We start from the raw sequence: 17,604 nt of genomic DNA on the forward strand, positions 1-17,604 counted from the left end.
CAACAAAACTACACTTCTCTTCCCCTCATCAGACACAAACCACACGTCTCGCATTGTGTTGCATTGTGCTGGAGCTGGGCTTCAAGTAGTTTCACCTGGAGATACTGTGAGTTCAAAGATGCCAATTTACCTCACATGCTCGTGTGGTACATGCAAACCCCACCTTAATGGGCAATTTAGACATAGTGCACCTACTACCCATATCTTTGTGAGGTCGGTGTCACACACTAAACCAGAGCTGGTGGCCCACCGGTGTCTCTATGTCGTGCAGTGAGGGAAACTTTGATCATTTGCGGGATCAGTCAAAATTATGGGCACAAATTTAAAATTATGAAATTACATTTCTAATGAGTTTCAGTGAAATGAGGTGAAAACAACCTCAATCTTTTCAAGAAACTACTAACGTAATAATATGTGTGCACTGGCCATTAGGTCGCCTGGGGCTTATGTCTCTCTATAAGTTTTAATTAAGTGTTAAAATAATGCTTCAATAATTGTTGAAATATTTGTATCAGACTAATGTTGAGTCTCTTACCCCAACGTTCTTACAGTAAACCAGGCATGGATATATTCCAGAAAAGGAAGAGCTGGAAGGAAAATGAGAGTGAAAGTTACAATTATGGTTTGTATGTTTAATATGTGGAGAGAAATTACTGGGAAAAAAACCCCAAAACTAAACACCAAACATTTCTGGAGTTTGTAACCTTAGATCTGTAATAAATGTAACATACTAATATTTATTTATTGCAAACTATATGTAAAAGCTCATAATTTAATGTTTTCAGCTGCTGGAGGCAATATTTAATATTTTGGAAGGAGTTTCAACTTCCTGCAGCTGGAAATGAACCCATTGGCACCAAACACTTGAATATTAAATGCTTTTTGTGATCATTAATTCCTATATCTAATTTGATGGCTAATTTATTGAGCTGTGGACGCTGGCGGGATATTGGCAGTTCGTTTATATACTCCGCCTCCATTCTCGAACGCAGGTGACTGCAGCACCTGTGCTGTTTAAAGTGGTGATGGAGTTTAGTGTGCGGCTCCAGTCACACAGTTGTAGACCGCTCTGAAACTGCATGGACAGAATCATCTGGTCGTTCCATCTGTCTGCCAATTCGGTAGGAAACTTGATTTGTGTTGGAGAATATTTGGAAAGAATAAAGGAAACGAAATCGCCAAATTGTCTGCATTTCTTTGGACTGCGGGAAATCTTAGGAGCGCGACAAAACTCCCCATGGAGGACTGGGGACCACATGAGCAAGTCTAGCCTTTCAAACAAGATGACGATTGCGCTTTTAGAACCTTTAAACATTTAAAGATGGACAAAACACTGTCTGGCAGTTATTTTTAATCCCATTAGAGCTGATGAATAAAAATAAACACAAAGAGCATGACAGTGCAGCACACAGAGTGTCTGGGTTAACCACGTAAGAGTCTTATTTATACATATATTCATATGATAGAGCCATTTCTCCCTCTTGTACAGCCGTTGATTGTAACACAGAAATAAACCCACTTTCCCTGTGCGAGAGAGAAAAAGAGAGGAAACGAGAGCAGGTCTCTCAACAGTCGTCTACATTAGAAAACCTACAGGCCATTTGTCTTTATAGGTTTATACATCAGCGAGGCATCAGTATTCATTACAAAAATAGGAATATAGTAGATACAGAAGCACTGGGGGCTGACGGGGTGGGTGGGTGGGGATGTGGCTGCGTTCGTACATCCGCCTGCCCGGCCACATACATGCCCCCGGACCAGCAAATCAAGAGCCGAGGAGGGCTTCTGTGTGCCTCTGTGTTGTACAGCAGTCCAGCTCAGTGAGAGAGTCAGTTATCAACAGGGAAAAAAATAAAAAGGTTAAGGGTTTAAATTAAACAATCAACAAAAAGTAATAGAAAATGAGAAGCCTCACAGGCGAGAGGAGGGAGTTAGTGCACTGCTGAGAGTTCAGGGGAAAGTGCAGTCAGAATCCAAAAATCAGGAAACGAAAAAGAGCGAGATGAAAACGAAACAAAACTAAAAGACTTGTTGAGAAAATAAGGAGCAACCGAGTATCAAAGGGTTTTCAAGGAGGAAGTGCAACTCAGCTCTGAGGTCGTCCTTCAAACGGCCGCTGTTAGTGAGAGGAGAGGAAGCTGGAGGAGGAGCTGATGGAGGTTAAGTGTTATTGCTGGGGATGTATTTCATTTGGTGTTAACATGTGAGGAGAGCCATTAGGGGGCGAGGGGGAGAGCTATTGCTGAGGGTAGTAGGGCTGCTGAGGCTGTGGGGGGTAGCCGGGGTAGGGCTGTCCTGCTGGGGGCGCTGCGGGGTATCCTCCCTGTCCCGGAGTGCCCTGGAACTGCATGAAGGGCATGCTGTAACCGCCGTACGGGCTGTAGCCCATGGGCATCTGGAAGAACCTGCAGGGGTACAAACGTGGGAAAAGGTGAGAGAAGTGACCAGAGATCTGTGTGACTGAGAACAGCAATACAACATGACTCCTGAAATCAGGGAAAAGTCTTATGGAAACACAGTTCAATAAAACGGTGATACATTCGTACGGTGATCAGTCCAGTGAGGTCTATTTCTATTGACTCCCGGTTAATTTGTAGCTTTTCAACCAAACTTCCCATCTTCCTCTTCAGAACGAGCCCGGATCGGATGCAGCCGCTTCATTTTGTTGGTCGACAGAAAAGGTTTTTGGTGGACAAAAATGAGAAGCTGGTTTCTAGATTTTTCCTGTGTTGCACTTTACCGGTTAAAGAAGAAAGACGACAGATTTGATCTACGGCCTCAACGTTCAATAAATGAGCCTGAATCTGCCGTGACCATGTGCATCTTGAAAAACAGAATATCACCAAACAGTTATTTATGTCCCGAGGCTGCATTTTTGACTTTCACGACTTATGAACTAAAATTAAGGGAGAATAAAAAGAAAAGGAAAAATCGCTTGTCACTTTTGAGTTTATGTGAAATCAATCTTTTTGAATTAAATTTCTCATCGTATGCATGCTCAAACTGTTGCATGCTGGGATTGAAAACTGACCCTGGGTATCCCTGGTAGGAGGGGTAGGGCGGTCCCTGGGCCTGTGAGGGCGGGACCACTGGCGGTGGGTTGTTGGTGGGGATCCCGGCAGGCGGAGCGTTGGTGGGAATGCCGGAGGCTGCCTGAGGCGTGAAGGCGGGTGGGGGGGGTCTCGCCGGGGGCATGGGCTTTGGGTCGGGCTGCTGCGGTTGATTCTAGAAGACGGAAAGAGGAAAAATCAACCTTCAGTCCTCTTATAAAGTCCTGAGGGAGTCACAGTTTGGCGTTGCGGCTGCTTACAAAGACGGTCCTGGGAGCAGGGGTGGGGCCGCCGGGAGCGGGGGCCGCCGGGGTGCTCTGATAGGCGGGAACGTTAAAGTTCGGAGCGCTGGGCTCTCGGGCGATGCTCTGCTGCAGCTCCCTGAAAGCAGAACCCATCACTACAGGGTGCAGCGTTTTGTTCACTCACAACAGAGACATGCACACAAACTGCTCAGCGACTGACTCTCTCCTTCTACAAAGCTTTAATAACATCCCACACACCAATAAAGGACAGAAAAATAGTTTCTTTTTCATACTTGAGGAGTTCATCCCGCTCTGTTTTGCGAGCAAAAACGATGTCGCTGCATTTGTTTTGGAACTTCAGCAGGATTTCTGTCAAGTCGTTGTAGAACTGAGGAAGGAGGGGGGGGGGGGGAAAGAAGAAAAGAAGCAAAGACAAAAATAAATCAGTTGCTTTGCCAACAATCCCGACGCACAGAGAGAGAAAAACACAAACAAAAGTAGAAAGTTTGTGAGGAATAATGCATCACTGCAGCACAGTTGCTCCTGGTGTGTGCCGGCATTGTGCTGAGCGAGTACCTTGGTGCCTTCGCGCAGGTTGCTGCTGATCTCGACGTAGCTGTCATGAGCGGCGGCCAGCTTCTTCAACACCTCCTCCCTCTGGTTGGCCTCAGAGTTGGACTGTTTCAGACTGCTGAACTCCTGGTGGGACGTCTGCACCAAGAGTAAATGTTCAGGCTGAAGCCATTCACCTCCGAGTACCTCAATACAGTCAATCACCTGGAGATCGCGCTTTCGTCTCTCGTGTCAGCAATTATCAGTCAAATGGAAGTTATTGTGTCTGAGCTGGTCGTTTAAAAATGGATCATGGTGCCGAGTTGGCCTGAGCTTGAACACCCGACGTGAATCGATGGTAGAATGAACACACCAACAACACGGTCCACTAGTGCGGCCGTCAGCAACATTTTACAAGGAGACGATGTAACGAGTGGCGGCCACGTACCTGAAGTTGTCCCAGCACCTCCTCCTGCATGCGGAGCGAGGCCTGTACCCGCTGGTTGTAGGTGCTGTACAGCTGGTCGAGCTGAGAGAGGGAGAGCTGCTCCTCACTGATGGCTCCGTCCTGTGCCAGCGCCGTCAGGAAGACGGTGGACATGTCAAAGGTCACGCCCTTGATTTCTCCCTCCATGGTCTCCCTCTCCTTCTTCATCTCGTCCAGCTGAGCGAGCTGAGCACGCAGCACGTTCACTACCTGAACGGGGGAGGGGGGGGCGCACAGACACGACGGGTTAACTTTCTTAATGTCATTTTCTACATCACAGGACGCCGTCCTTAATTAAAAACCATCATCATGTCGGCTGCAGCCTCCAGCACATCAACATATTTTCTTCCGTCACTGAACAATGTAACTGGAGAGACAAGCACTTCTTTCCCACCGACCCGCGCCCAGTTCTGCTTGCTTGGTTGTTTAAGTTCCCCGGTGAAACACAATGCACAGTCAGCAAACCGAATGAAAAATGGAGCTAAAAGTGAGGAGGAGGGAAACGGCCATAAAGCACACATTGTCCACCAGAGGGTTCACGTACAGCGGGTACTCGTGTTTACACGAGACACTTAAAACGCTTTGCGAGAAGGTGGCACGCTCTGGAGTCGGTCAGAGTGATGATGAAAGCAGAAAGGAGACGGACCTCGCTGCCCTGCAGACTCTTGGTGGGGTTGGCGGAGGGGATGGCGGCGTTGAGCTCGTTCTCGGGTTTGCACAGCAGGGCGATCATGTCACAGTGGGTGTTGTAGCGGTCCCTCACCACCTGGTCGGCCTGCACCGCCTTATCCAGGACGCTGCGGAAGTTGGCACCCTCTGGGGAGGGATGGAGAGATGGGGGGGAGCCAGAAAGTAAACACACTTGGCAGAAAAAAAGAACAAAAAATAGAATAAAAAGGAGGGTGGAAAGTTTTGGCGGCGTACCTGTGCGCAGCGGCTTGTACAGATCTCCGGAGGGAGTCCGGTTCCAGCGCTGGTTGAACTTGCTTCTCAGCTCGTTGTCTGTTGTCTCCTCGTCATTCAACATCTTCAGAGACTGAAGGAAAAAAAAAAAAAAAAGAAAAAACATGCTGAGTGGACGAAGCAATTACAAACACCTCGACAACAACACACACATTAGACGCTCACATTATCAGCAGTTTGCAGGCTGAGCTCTGGGAGGCTGAGCATTATGAGACTTCTGCCTAATTCACTGTGAAATGATTCAAACACCTTGATGCAACCACACACACTGTATCCTAACGGGGCCGCAGCCCCACTTATCATCACTATTGCTGCTCTAATGGCAGAAGAACAACCACTGGACATCATGAAGTTGAAGATTTGAGCAGCAGTAAACCTGCCGCAAGCAATTACCCCTTTTTTCTGTTATTTTTTCACTGAAGTTTTTCATCCACAGACAATTGATCATTTTAGCGGCACACGGATGTTCTAGAAAACTAGAAGGCCAAAAATAGAGTTTGAAAAAGAAAATATTCCAAAAAACTCAACAATTTTTGGAGCGCCCATTTGTACTTTCATTTCGGTTTTGGCTCTTTTTCTTTGTACAACACAAGTGACAACTTTATTGGGAGGAAATTGGGGCAGTTTGGTTTTTGGGGAATAAGTTGGAAGCAGATTGTGTTTTATGTTTTCTGTTTTCCCTCCCGTCTGTTTATCCATTTGTCAGTGAGAGGTTTAAAGAAGCTGGTTGGCTGGAGCTGGCGGACACACAGTCCTTGGCCCAGAGATCAGTGGATTACATGTCTGTGATGATAGTGATCTGGGATTTACGCCATTAGGAGCGAATAGGAGTTTTTAGTTATAGTGCGCTGGTCATAGGAAACTTCATCATCGGTCGTGTCCAAATCTGAGACTAAATGGCACGAGACTCGTACGCTTCTTTGTCACAGAGGCAGAGCCATATGACAAACAAGCTGCTTGGAGCCCGTGGTTGTTAAAGCGCCGTCTCCACGCACGGAAACAGGATGGTGATAAGCTGTGGGGCGAGAGGCTGCATCACTGCCGTGTGTAATTCAGTATGTTTTTGTCTGGCTCCACCACCAACCTCGTCCAGGATCTCTCTGTTGCGGGTCAATAACTCTGGCAGGTCTTTGATGAGCTGCTCGATGCTCTGCAGCCCGCCCTGCTGCACGATGGATCGGGCCTTTTCAGCAATGGATTGTGGGATAGAGTCTCCAGAGAGGTCCTCCAGAGCAGCTGGCAGGTTCAGCGATGCCAAAACCCTGATGGAGGTCGACATGATTGGTCAGTGGAATTTGAACATCGATCAACATGCAAGAAATGGCTTCAGACCGGTTGGAGCACTTGGATTCAAGACTTTTCTTATTTAGTGGCTTTATTCAAATCTTACTGTTACTGTAGTACTGTGAGTGTGTGTGTGTGTTGTACAGAACCATTCAAATTGCTTGTCAATAAGAGCTTCGCTGCTCCTCAGAGCGCCATACTTTTATCAACGTTTTAATGGTACCGGATCCACGTGGATGTTGCAAATCATTTACACCCTCTAAAAGCGCTCACAAGTTCTGAAAGAAGACACTAAAGTTCCACAGTGACATGCACGAGCAGAGAGCTGCTCTCAGACTCAGCGCAGCACATCGTACCCGTTGCAGAGATTGGTGGCCTCCTTCATCGTTCCCACCAGCCTGTTAACGGTCTCGGCCTTCCTCTGGCTGTAAATGCTCATGGACTGCTGCACCGCCATGGGAACCATCTTCTCGAACACGTCTGAGGAGGAAACATGAGCACAAACAACTGATTGCAGCGGAATAAAAAAAAAAAATTGTCAAGCATGTGGGAGATGAGATCCCAGCCGTCGTAAAAATAGCTAAATCACCTGAAGCCCGAAGTGTCTGGGAATGGGGCGTTTTTAAATTGAAAGGTGGCAGTGAAAATGAGTGTCCTTCCATATTTGTGGGAGTGTGATATTTCCAGTGCAACACGACAGAGAAATCTGCTTTAAAGTCGATTCCGGATGGTAAATACAGTGTCAACCATTGTAATCTGTGCCTTTTTATGTCATTTTTTTCCCAACAATATCAGGAAAAATGTTTTAATAAAACGCTGAAAGATGTGGTTTGGCGTCTGGTTGGGCTGATATAACAGTCCAAATGATTTTCAATATAGTATTAAATGTAGTACCAAAAATTGTCACACTGATAAAAGAAAAAAGATTTTGCAGATAAATCAGTTACAAGAACAAAACACTGTCTTGATCTAGTTTACTGTTGAGTACATAAAGCCCCGTTGACGCACCACCCGCAAAGACAGTGTGTTTAGTTTTTAGTTTGCATTTGAGCAAAACAAGCAGTTCTCAGTTTCCTCTCATGCTCCACTTTGAAGGAAGGGAAATATTTGACACTTCCCCTCCAACACAACTGGGTCAAGTTTCAAGGCCATTTCCGTATTTTATGTTGAGCAAATTAAAAAAAATAAATTAAAAAATACACAGCGACAGTGTTAAATTCATCTTTGCTAAATACATAAAGTCCACATCTGAGGAGAAGAAAAAAAATGATGTTGGTGAGGAAAAGAAGTAAGCCATTGATGGTAGATAGATGTATGTATATGTAGTTTGTTTCTTTTTGTCCCAGGTTATACTGGTTTTCAGTTACATAATAAGGCTAGTCCTGGCAAGTCTCAGTACAGTAAACTATTCACGATCACAAAAGAAGAAGGACTAAAGCTCAAGTCAAAGTCTCATGGATCTGTATTGACGGGCTTGATGGTAACAGTGTGCAGCACAGATTTCTTTCAGGGTCGCCAACGTGTGAACTGGGCCCGTTATCGGCCTTTCACTCCATGTCACACCTGAGAATTTCTGGCTGAGTGGGGGCGTGATGGCGGTGGCTTTGACCAGCACCGCCTTGCCGATGTGCTCCAGGTCCTTGACTTCAGGCACACGGTCATGGTAGATGAAGTCATTGTCTTTCTTGGCTGCCGTGAGGGATCGGTTGATCTTGTCCGTCAGATCCTTCACACTCACGTACTCGTCGTAACGAGACGCCACCGTCTTCACCAGCTCTGCCGCGTGCTGAGGTGGCGAACCGAAGAGAAGGCAGAGAGAAAGAAGAGCTTCAGGAATACGTTTTCACGGTCTGATGTCGACACTTAAAGGCAAATCTGGACGTTTCAGAAGACTATATTGAAGAGATTATCTTAAAAACAAGCATCAGGTAACAAAGGTCCATTTACCTGCAGACGAGCAATCTCCTCTCCGAAGCGCTTCTTCTGCTTGGCCAGGATACTCTGGTGCAGCTCGGCGTTGGCCTGCATGATACAGTGCTTGGCTGCCAGCACCGGCAGTACTTCCTGAAAATAAAAATACTGACCAGGGAGAGGCAACCACAGAGCGACACGCAGGCACGCAAACATATATATACATTCGCACACGCACGCATGACAGCCAGGCAAAAATCACAAAAACGGCAAAAGCACAACAGCGCGGTCAAATCACAGACGACGTCACAAAAGCCAATCACAAACAGGCACGAGCAGTCGGGAGTTTGCAAACAGAGGACAAGCGCACGCGTGCGCGCACACACAGGCGGCCAGTGCCAACACCAACACCACCACGAGGGATGCAGGAAGAGAGGAAGACAGCGAGAGAGAAAAACAGAACAAGCCATGAGTGTTTAACCTTCCAGCAAAAGCTGCTTCACCCCCCATCAAACATCCCACAACCATGTGTGTGTGTGTGTGTGTGTGTGTGTGTGTGTGTGTGTGTGTGTGTGTGTGAGATGATGGAGCTGCATGTGCATTTCTGATTTCAGCTTCACCACCCAGACGCTGCTATCAGATAAGGAGTGTCACTGATCTGGATATAAACAAAAAGTGGTGTCTTCTCACCAAATAATTTAAAAAACTTTGAGCTAAAACATGATTAGCATCATCGCTTATTGATAACTGAATTTGTTGTAAGTGCAATAGAAATTAGTCCAAATTCATGCAACCATTTTTGCTTTACTGCAAAGCCATAAGTAGAACGGTCACAATGAGTGCCATATATAGATATTTCGATTCATGAAATATGCATCGAATACAATTCATCCATGCGCAATGGTGGATCTTCCTGAGACAATGAGCACATGAAAATGATATATAATCAGTACAGGTCATCTTAAAGTCATAATGTACTCTGACAGGTTTTGGCATATATTGAATGACCAAAACCTTGCATAGATTAAAAACAGAACGTTTTACCGTAACTCAATGAGAAACATCAAATCCTCTCAAAATACTTCAGATTTGTAATGAACCCAAAATATGTAAGTTAGCAGTATTTTATTCACCTTGAACGACTTCAAACTGTGTGAACAGCTACTTTTCACTTACCTGAACGTGTGTGTGTGTGTGTGTGTGTGTGTGTGTGTGTGTGTGTGTGTGTGTGTGTGTGTGTCAGACTGAGCTTTACAAATGCCCCTGATCAGCTGGTAAGAAACCAGGACAAAAAAGGTTTAACCCGTGGATTTAGTGGTAACCGACCAATCAGAGTAAGAACAGGAGGGAAGTGGACCAATGAGAACACAGAGGTTGAGAATCGGACAGTCCCAAAACCCGAGTCTATTTTCCCACATAAACACACATAGAAAACAACGCACACATACCGGACACACACATCCCAGATCATACAGAGCTCACACTCTGTATGTCTTTGCTCCAGTGAACAACACAGCGAACAGCTACAGTGAGTGTGTTTGTGTCAAACTCGTGGTGTGTGCGCCACTGCGTGTGTGTTGTCCCATACCTTGGGGAGGTTGTCTTTGTACTGGCATTGCTTGAAGGCGTCGCTGTAGAAATCTGCAGCCTGGTTGGCCAGTTTGGCGATGACACCATCCTTCATCTTATCTGTTGAGAGAAAATACTTTAAGCTCGGTGATAACCACACGGAGACGTTCAATCACCTTAGAGGCCGCAGAGATTCTGGAAGCGGTTTGTCTTTAAAAACGTCCCGCGAACCAAAAACCCTATAAACTATGAAACCTAATTTACGAATAGAAAGCTAAAAAAGAAGAAAAAAAACCTCCACTCTTAAGCAAATTATTGCTCCAATTTTTCTAAAATCATGTAATCCTCAAAACTGCTCGGCTGAAAAATGCTAACAAGCAAACTCTGCAGACAGAACTGGGCCAGAAGCTGCGTGCTGCAACCCGGATCAAAACTGCTCCTGTCACAGCTACAAATTAATCATCAGACCTAAAAAAAAAAAATATATATATATATATATATATATATATATATATCTCCATGGGCGTGTAATTAAAGAAGCTATTTATTCTAAGCACAATCCCTGTTTGGATCTGTAACAACTCCACAACAATTTAAACTTCCAAGTTGCACCACTCAGCAAAAGATTAAGCATTAATCCATGTGCAATGTATTTTTAAAACTATGCTGCTGGGCCGACAATGAGTCTGATTGTGAGATACAATCGATCTTAAACAAAGCTCACAAGGCGCTTCAGTCATCTGCAGTATGAAGGTATCAAGACTGGAATCACAAATACATTACTGCAAGTAGTATTTTAATGTAAATGTACTTCTTTTAGTATTTTGGATTCTTCTACTTCTATCTGAGCACACTTTCAGGAGTTTTTCCACCTTTGGAGGATCAGGTTGGGTGTTTGGCCTCTGGTACCTGAGGTGGCCTTGAGGAAGAAGACCTCCTGGGCCTGGGCCAGCATAATGAGGCTCAGAGTGCCCACTGTCTCGGGGGAGATGTCCATGGTGGGCTCCCTGTTCAGCGCAGACAGCACCGTGTCCTTGATGTGGCTGAACGCTCCACTGGCCAGCTGGGGAGAGGACGCACACAAAGAGAGAAAGAGAGAGAGAGACACAGATCAGATTTAACAGCCAAGATGGAAACTCACATCGCCACATTGGTTTCTACTAAAGAAGCAGTGCGAGCTGCCTCAGGTGAGCACCTTCAAATGCACCGAGATCCCTGAGCAAACACACCCGAGCCTTCAGGCCAATGCTCACCACACACATCACAGCTCCCGTCTCCGCTCTGCCGTCCCCGTGCATCACGGACACGGCTCACATTTATGTAGCTGGAGGTCAAAATGTGTAATCAAATTTGATATGAAACAAGCATGATGCCACTTCAGATATGTCTGCATATCGCACAGTCGGCGTGGCAGCCCTTGGTGATTAATATCTACAAATCAACTCAAAAGATTCAAAGGAGCTGGACTGAAGATAAACTGTGACTGACTACTGCCACCTACTGTACAACAGTGGTGTAACTTAAAATTGATACAGACCACCTTTAAAGTCCGATTCCAGTTTCTACTTTATTTTTCTCCTCTTACAGGTTAAGAATTCTTGTAATAAGTTTTAGTTACCTGGTATAGACAAAGGCATACATGAAGGCTCTGAACCCTTCTGCATGTCACAGACACCTCCTGTTCACTCTGTCTGGAAGAGTAATCTGTAACTTATAAAAACATGCCAGACCTGCATGTTGATAGTTTGGTTAAAGGAGCTCTCGACCTGCTTTTATAATTGGAGCTTACATCACTGAAGCCTGAAATTAACTTGTGAATGAACGTAAGTTGAAGATGATTTTCTTCTTTCCTTCTCCCCCGTCGAACTCATTCGTCATCTCAACAACAGACATTTCTTTAGGAATTAGACAGTGATTAAATTTTAAATCCAACAGTGACGAGATGGCTGCAGGCGGGAGGAGTGTCAATTAGGAACAGAATGAATCATAGATAAATGGAAGCAATTTGAGAGATAATGAAACTGCAGAGTGAAACATATTGATATGAAACATGTAAGTGAAGATTTGACGACACATTTGTTGGCGCTTAAGAGCAGTTACTGACCCCACTGCTTTGAAAATGAAGAAAAGTCTATTTCTTCTCTGTAAATATGAGCACAGTTAATAATATTGGGTACAATCTAATTTATTTTACATCTTGCCAAGTACAGATGGTTTTAATAGGATTAACAATCCATTGAGATGCATTTTAAATGAATCAAAATAAATAAAACAAGGCTGGTCCACATTCATGACTTTAAATCCATTGAAGTTGGGACATGGTGCAAGATATGAGCAAAGAACAAAGGCAAAAAATGTATATAGAGAGAGAAATAGGGTGGAAACTAGGGAAATGTCAAAGTCTAGAGACCGTAAAATAAAGTTAATATTGTATATGTGATTATGTGTAAAGTTTTACAAACAAAAAGCTGCCAACTTTTTCCTGTCTGAAAGAGACACTGTGGATATTGTTCAGTTCTGTTTCAGCGTGGGTGGCTGTTTGGTTCTTGTAAGAGTCTGTAAGTACGGAAAGAAAAATAAAGAGCCGGCAATAACCGCGTGAACCATGACCGACCTGGTAGTATTTGGCGGCAGCCTTCAGGCCCTCATCGTTGTCCAGGTTCTGCTCGGAGGCGATCTGACTGGCCAGAGCGGCAGCGTTGAACAACACACACGTCTTCTCATAGCCCAAACTGGCCAAAGCTGAAACAAGAAAAACAAACGCTTTCATGCACAGCACCCGGAATTACCCACCAACCCTTTCTTCTATCAAGAACAATGTTACATTCTGCCACACAGAAAGAAAACCGTGAGTGTACAAAGGACAGGCTGACATGTTTCCTTTAATGACATGTTTCTTTTCACTCGAGTTGTTTGTGTGGGTTTTGTCACCAAAATTTCAAATCGGGGCTTAAAACACGACGGTTTCCTGCAGCTCACCAGACATGTGACTTCCTGTCAGGATCATCTGAAGCAATTTGTATTTGTGGCGTAACGATTAGCACTGTCACCCACAGTCAGGTGGGATTGATGAAGTCTGTGTTTTCAATCCATTATGCTTCCTATCTTGCTTGTCCACCTTATAGCTTTGTTTATAAGTATCTCGAATCTTAAAGTTCCTTCAACGTTTTATTTGAACACATTTCACATTTAGTAGAAAACACTTTTGAATTGCATTGTGCCTAAACCGTGCTATATACTTAAACTTTCCTTGGCCTTCTTTAGTCTCCCAGATTTCACTCAACAGAATCCCAAACTTACAAACTCCCACAAGGGAACACAGCGGACAAAAGATTAGACCGTAAACAAGCGAAATATCAAGAGTGTAGGCTTCAGTGGAGAGCAATATGAAGTGTTCATACTTCTGTGTCAAATCTATCTTCGAGCCTTCCTCCAGACCTCGTCAGACCTGTTTCTGAATGCAATTAATGTGATTTCCAGAAAGCCGTGGTTCTCTGAGGGTGTGTGTTCATGCCTGAGACGAAGAAGAATTTAAAGATAGAATGACGAGCATGCACAAGAGGGTCAAAGTACTAAAGATTTCCCATAAAGCCCGCCTTTTCATCCTGCGACTAACTCCACATGAATGTTCTTTCAGACGCACAAATGCGGCCGATGGGAAAAAAAGAAAGAAAGAAAAAAGCTTCACTCACCTAGCTTGACTGATCCGCCGAACAGCGATCCTTTATCAAAGGCGTCCTTCCATGTGAAGGTTAAGCAGAGCTGCAGAAAGAGAGAGATGCTTTGTGTTCAAGCTCTTCAGTTAAGTAGGAGTCTCGCTGACAGTCATATGTGCTCTCCAATCAATTACCTGGTTTTCAGAGAAGGGAAACTTGGGCTCGACGGCGCATAGCTGGTCGTAGTATCTGTGGGAACAAAGTAAAGAAATGCCAGGAATGAAACTGTTCTTTTTGCCTGAATCACAAAAATCTAAAATGTTTTTATTCAACTGAAAGCTACAATACAAACTTCATCACGTCAACACAATGACTCTCAATTACATAACTGCTGATGTAGGGTGTGAGAAAGCCCCGACACCGCAGACACTTGACAATGAGTCAGGAAAAATGCACACACACATAACTCCTGGGGCTTTCACCGTGTCAGTATCGTCAGTATCGTCAGTATCGTCAGTATCGTCAGTATGTGTCCCTGCTGCGAACCATCTATTATTAGAATTGACATCTGGCAACAGGGCCAATTAGAAAAAAAAACCCATGACTGTCTACTATCCTGTTTTTCTGGACTGGAATATAAACCAAAATACAAACAAAACCAGTTTCTGAACAACAAGCATGTACACTGTCTTCTCGGCAGACAGACACACACGTGCACAAAGGGAAGCTGATATAAGGCGTGTCTCCTGGTTGGGCGAGAGAAAGAAGGCGTCCTGCACAAACAATGGTCTCTATGGTGACACGGTGGCTGGGTGAAAGATATGAGCCCGTCGCTCCGGCTGCCGGTCTAATAAACAACCTGCAAAGAGCCAAGCTATCCCCACAAAACTGCTCATTCATGGCTAATCAACCCAGACCAGGTATCTGTAAAAACCTCAGGCTCGATGGCTTAGACAGGAAACAAATTCAATACATTAATAGGTTTAGAAATAAAAATGCACAACGGGATCAGATAGTGAGCTTCCCAATAATATTCATGTAGATTTTCTGTAATTATTTGTCTCAAATGTGGTTAAATCAACAAAGATTATGACATGTACATTTGCGTACATGTTAGCAAGCAGTCAAGGCACAACCTAAAAAATGTTCAATGTAAATTAGTTATCACAGCCTGAAAACATAAAATCAAGAGTTAAGATTACAAAAATTGTGTCTTCTGATTCAAACTCTCAGACCGCACGTTAGTAGTGCAGGATTCTTCAACCCTTTGAATCCAGTGTACTAAAGCTGATAGATGTTTCAAATTAAAAGAGTCCTTATTGAGCGTTTTCCAGAGATAATGTGCAGCGGCCCCCCTGGACCAGGATTTAAATATACGGCACTCATGCCTCTTGAATATAAATTAAGAAAAGTAGCCAACTTTTCAGAGAGGCTTCGCGTCAACAGCCTGTTTAGAGGTAGGTAAATGTCTTGCTATAAATGTTCAACATCAAGACATAAAACTCAACTTGTGAGACAAATTCACACTTGAGTGCAGATGGAAAAATTATCACGGTGGAGGTTAAACTGAAGGCCAGCAGGCAGCAGCAGGGTCATTCCTGGCCAGTGACATAATCTGGGCAAACTTTGTGCATTAAATAACTCATGAGTCAATGAGAACGCAGACTTAAGTTACAGTGGGCAAAGTGTATATTTCACTCAGGAAAGGAGCAAGTTGGTTAATGTGAAGTGAGGTTTTCAGATATGATATCGGCCAGTGAGAAAAGGAAGGACTTCTTCAGCGTTTTCAGACAAGAGATAATATGTCTTTATGATTACATAAGAGCAGGTAACAACAGCCAGGTGGCATTCATCTTGTGAAGGAAATAGAGGAACCTTTTCGAACATACATACATATTGCGCGTCACAGTTCAGCTATGCAAAGTGGGTCACAGTGCAACATTGGTTTTCCAAAACTGTAAGTACGACCCGACCGTGACAGAAACTGATCCTATTGGATTTTATCTATAGATTAATCTCTCACATCCCAACGGAAATGAATATTTCTACAAACAAATGTCTTTCTCATAAATGAAGGTCTCAGTGTGAAGTGGGTCAGGCTAAAATAAAGGATCTTATCAGTCAGGTGATAGTGAGTGTCACATGTTAAAAACTGGAAGGGGACCAGTGAGGTTGATCAGTGGTGACTCAGCTGGATGACGGCGAACACACTAATGTCACATCGTATTTGAGCTTGTGCGGTGTCTTTTGGCAGAGTTTATTAAGCACGGTCAAATAAAGAATACAAATAATCAACAAAGTAATGTCCTGTGACTAGCGACCTGTCCAGGGTGCACCCTGCCTCCATCTATTGTTAGCCAGGATCAGCAACAGTGTCCTGTAATCCTTAGTACATAAAGCTGAATGGATGTGGGTGGACAACATAGCAGACATATTTATTTTAGACGGATCTTTGCTTTGATATCATGTTGTGATTTGGTTATTTTCTTTAGCAAGATAAACTTTCATCTATTATCAAGATGAAATCTAGAACATATTTGTGCCAATCTCAGAGTTTGGCTAGAACAATTCAGCGTAAATGATTTGTACAATGTATTTCCCAAATAAAATGTATTTGAGATAAAAGAAAAAATAGAGTTGGGTTCCTTTAATCGTTTGTCAGAAAAAAACTGATTATCTGGTGGCATCTGCTGTTGATAAAGACGAAACAAGATATTATTGTGCGCAACTCGAGTTCTGGGAACAATAACCAACCATTTTTAAGGTTTAATGACATTTTGAAGTGGACAACTAATACAAATTCAGACCTAGGAATTAGTTTTCGTTAAACTATGTGTGGTGAACCTCAAATGGACACTGAGGATCTATGAGGATTAACTTTTAATTTTTTTAAGAAAACTGATTGTGTCAGTCTGCGAAGTGTAAAGATAGTTGATATATACATATATAAACTTGTTTTCTGGTTAATATAACCAAATTATTGATGCTATAGTAAAGCATGCGGACTCACCTTACAGACATTTACAACGCAAAGGCCATGGCGACACATGACAACTCGCTCAGATTACATGACAAATCTTAGTTACTAACTATGTGTCAGTTCATTTACCGGGATTAGAACATTTGCCCTCGCTTCTTGGTTAAACCTGCCAACATCGACATGTCATTCAGATATCTTCTTCTTCTTCTTCTCAAGCATTGCAGCTAAACTTTAGCTGCCTCGTTAGCAGCTAGAGGCTAAGTGCCTGGGTGCGGCAGTGACAGCACCAACTCGCCGCCTCAGGTGAAGCGTCACCGCCCGGGCAATCCCGGCTGTGTGACCGGGACCGGGTTTATGGAGGAGTTTTGTCCCACCTGAGTACTATCTCCAGGGAGCTCTCGTGTTTGTCCAGCGGCCTTCCCAGCGCGTTCTTGCGGAGCTTGTTGAGCTCCTCCACGGCGCGGATATACTCCGTCTGGTCCTCGCCCGCCGGATACGTAGCCGTCACAAACTTCGCCAGCGGCTTCACCAGGTCCACCTCGGAGGATTTCTTCAACGGGACTGAAATAAACGTCGCCATTTCGGCCCCGGACTGCGCTGTATTGAGTCAGAAAAACAAGAGACGGAGAGCGACTAGCGAACACAAACAACAGCGGGGGATCCACTTCCTGGTTTCTAACGAGGGACGTTTATGACGTCATGGCGGACGGAGAGCCGCAATACGCATGCTCAGAAATGGCTCATACCTTTGACATTTACCTTCACTCAATTCAAATGTCAATGATTTCCTGGGTGAAAATTACCTGACGCTAATGGCCTTGAGTTAGAAAATAAACCGCTTATGTGTCAGCAGGTGCTCGGTCCTTGTAGTTTTCACAATATCCGCAGAATTAAGACATTTGTGTAT

General features: G+C 44.2%; 1 protein-coding gene across 2 annotated transcripts; it reads right to left on the reverse strand.

The window, feature by feature from the left end:
- Nucleotides 1-1,333: 1,333 nt before the first annotated feature.
- Nucleotides 1,334-17,395, reverse strand: pdcd6ip (programmed cell death 6 interacting protein). Of its 2 annotated transcripts, none has more exons than XM_080484993.1 (18): nucleotides 17,072-17,395; nucleotides 13,912-13,966; nucleotides 13,754-13,823; nucleotides 12,676-12,803; nucleotides 10,971-11,124; nucleotides 10,081-10,181; nucleotides 8,529-8,645; nucleotides 8,145-8,367; nucleotides 6,938-7,061; nucleotides 6,382-6,559; nucleotides 5,259-5,370; nucleotides 4,981-5,150; nucleotides 4,296-4,544; nucleotides 3,872-4,006; nucleotides 3,589-3,683; nucleotides 3,311-3,431; nucleotides 3,032-3,225; nucleotides 1,334-2,405 (listed from the first exon to the last, which is right to left on the reverse strand). In XM_080484993.1, the coding sequence occupies exons 1-18, from the start codon at nucleotides 17,275-17,277 to the stop codon at nucleotides 2,237-2,239; spliced, it is 2,601 nt and encodes an 866-aa protein (XP_080341119.1). In that variant the 5' UTR covers nucleotides 17,278-17,395; the 3' UTR covers nucleotides 1,334-2,236. The 2 variants fall into 2 exon arrangements, with proteins under 2 accessions (XP_080341119.1, XP_080341118.1); XM_080484992.1 differs by having other exon boundaries at nucleotides 8,529-8,660; nucleotides 17,072-17,381.
- Nucleotides 17,396-17,604: the final 209 nt, after the last annotated feature.

This window comes from Lipophrys pholis, assembly GCF_963383615.2.
Source record: "Lipophrys pholis genome assembly, chromosome: 17".
Classification (NCBI taxonomy): Eukaryota; Metazoa; Chordata; class Actinopteri; order Blenniiformes; family Blenniidae; genus Lipophrys; species Lipophrys pholis.

What these genes read in the sequence shown, in the direction of transcription:
- pdcd6ip (XM_080484992.1), bottom strand. Translation starts at nt 17,277, where the DNA reads ATGGCGACGTTTATTTCAGTCCCGTTGAAGAAATCCTCCGAGGTGGAC. An exon ending in TCCCTGGAGATAGTACTCAG is followed by an intron (nt 13,967 to 17,071) that starts GTGGGACAAAAC and finishes TTGTTCCCACAG; the next exon opens with ATACTACGACCAGCTATGCG. An exon ending in ACCTGCGCGAAGGCACCAAG is followed by an intron (nt 3,684 to 3,871) that starts GTACTCGCTCAG and finishes CTCCTTCCTCAG; the next exon opens with TTCTACAACGACTTGACAGA.